The sequence below is a fragment of the Seriola lalandi genome, unplaced genomic scaffold (assembly GCF_002814215.2).
Source record: "Seriola lalandi dorsalis isolate HSWRI2012SDOR001 ecotype SW California unplaced genomic scaffold, Sedor1 jcf7180001963559, whole genome shotgun sequence".
Classification (NCBI taxonomy): Eukaryota; Metazoa; Chordata; class Actinopteri; order Carangiformes; family Carangidae; genus Seriola; species Seriola lalandi.
Genome location: NW_019434227.1, coordinates 1 through 1,752, shown reverse-complemented (window position 1 = coordinate 1,752; position 1,752 = coordinate 1). Strand labels below are relative to the sequence as shown.

The 1,752-nt window shown below is 38.2% G+C and overlaps 1 protein-coding gene across 1 annotated transcript; it reads right to left on the bottom strand.

The window, feature by feature from the left end:
• Positions 1 to 57: 57 nt before the first annotated feature.
• Positions 58 to 1,132, bottom strand: LOC111648429 (large ribosomal subunit protein eL22-like). The gene is made up of 3 exons (XM_023398287.2): positions 1,044 to 1,132; positions 555 to 665; positions 58 to 212 (listed from the first exon to the last, which is right to left on the bottom strand). Exons 1-3 carry the CDS (start codon positions 1,053 to 1,055, stop codon positions 75 to 77), a joined length of 261 nt encoding a protein of 86 aa, XP_023254055.1. The 5' UTR covers positions 1,056 to 1,132; the 3' UTR covers positions 58 to 74.
• Between the last annotated feature and the right edge of the window lie 620 nt (positions 1,133 to 1,752).

Here is a 1,752-nt window from a genome sequence, read left to right as displayed (position 1 = left end):
CATTTCGTACATGACTGTGATAAGCAAAAAGATAATTTCCAACGACTCGTAAAACATGACAGACAAGAGTCGCACTATATTTTGTACCTCTTTGAGAAGGGAACTTCGGAGTTCACAGCAATTTTGCTCTTGCTCCTCTCAATGGACACCACACCACCACCGAGGTTTCCAGCTTTGCCGTTCACCTTGATGCGCTCCTGGAGAAACTGCTCCTGTAGGGGCAGAGGACACAGCAAGTCTCACACAACAGTTGGTATTCATAAGCATGTACAGAGTTAGTACAAAGGGGGATATCAAAACGAAATGGTGTTACGTTAGATACGTTTCTAACCAGAACTGAAAGATGAGATAGTGTTTGATATGTTGTTAGTTTCCATTCTAAACCACATCGGATTATTGCGTCTTTCAGTTTAACTGACTGTGAAAATCATCTCCAATGACTTGGGATTGATCCCACTGATTTGACAGCAGGGCTTGACACTCAGGGGTTTAGTCTAACAGCTGCTGCACACTGTTTAACAATATGTCACTTATGTCTGAACTGCTCTACTCACAAAGTTGGCTGCATCCATGATGCCATCTTCAACAGGGTGAGTGCAGTCCAGGGTGAACTTCAGGATCTGCTTCTTCCTTTTTCCACCCTGCTTCTTGACCACCTGCTTTTTCTGGCAGATACGTAATATAAAGGTTAGTCAACCCCACATACATCACATCATGTTTAACTTCGAAACAGCTAAAAGGAAGCATTTCAATAATTTTCCAATTCTGTCGAGATCTCATGAGTGGAAAGTTGCCTCTAAACTTTATTTTTCCAACAACACTTTGCGACAGAATTTTCACGTTAACTGCTGCTAGCTAACGTTAGCACTAACAGTTAGCCCAACGTGGTGTTCGCCGACACAGTAAACAAATCAAAATAAAAGGCTTAAACTGTCGTTGACTCATATATTTATAATCACGGATTATATACACTTCCGCGAGTGCGAAAGACAAGCTACAATATATTGCCTTTATGCAGTTTATTTGATCTTTTCACTACTCACAATCGGGGCCATGGTTGACACATTCAGCAAAAAGGAAGGGGGAAAGGTTGCGCAGGAACTATAATACCCGGCTGCAAAATCGATCGCACCGTTTCTTTCTCATCGAGTTCTCTGTAATCGATTAAGAAATTGTTATAAGGTAACTATTTACACTATTTAACCTAACCCTTCAGCTGCGTAAATGCAAAATATATGAAACTAGATGTTATATATGTAGTTAAATAACAAGCATGATTATAACCATATTAGCATATTAGCATAAGTACGTTACTAACTATCCACATGTTTTTTATTTATTGGCCAACTACTGCCCAGTCAGTAAATTATCAACCTTATGGGTAAGCTAGTTTTTCACAAAAAAATTAGCGGTCCTTTTAACAGTAATGATTGTTAGAGGTCTATGAGCTTTATTCAGTAATAATATTATTACTACAACAACTGCAAAAAATTAGCCGAACAAACTGATCATAAATGAATGATATTAAACAACTGAACTTCGCGACAACTGAGCAAATTCCATTCGCTGATGAGGGTCGTGAGTTTTCGAAAAAGGCAGTAAGTGGAACTTGAGTTATTATTTGGTCGTGGTTTATTTTCCATCCATATTTCCTAATCATTTTTAACACATTTGGTAAGAATTATGTAGATTGGAACTAATTAAAAGGAAAGAGACCAGTTACCTATTTCTATAAACTGTTAGCTTAACCTA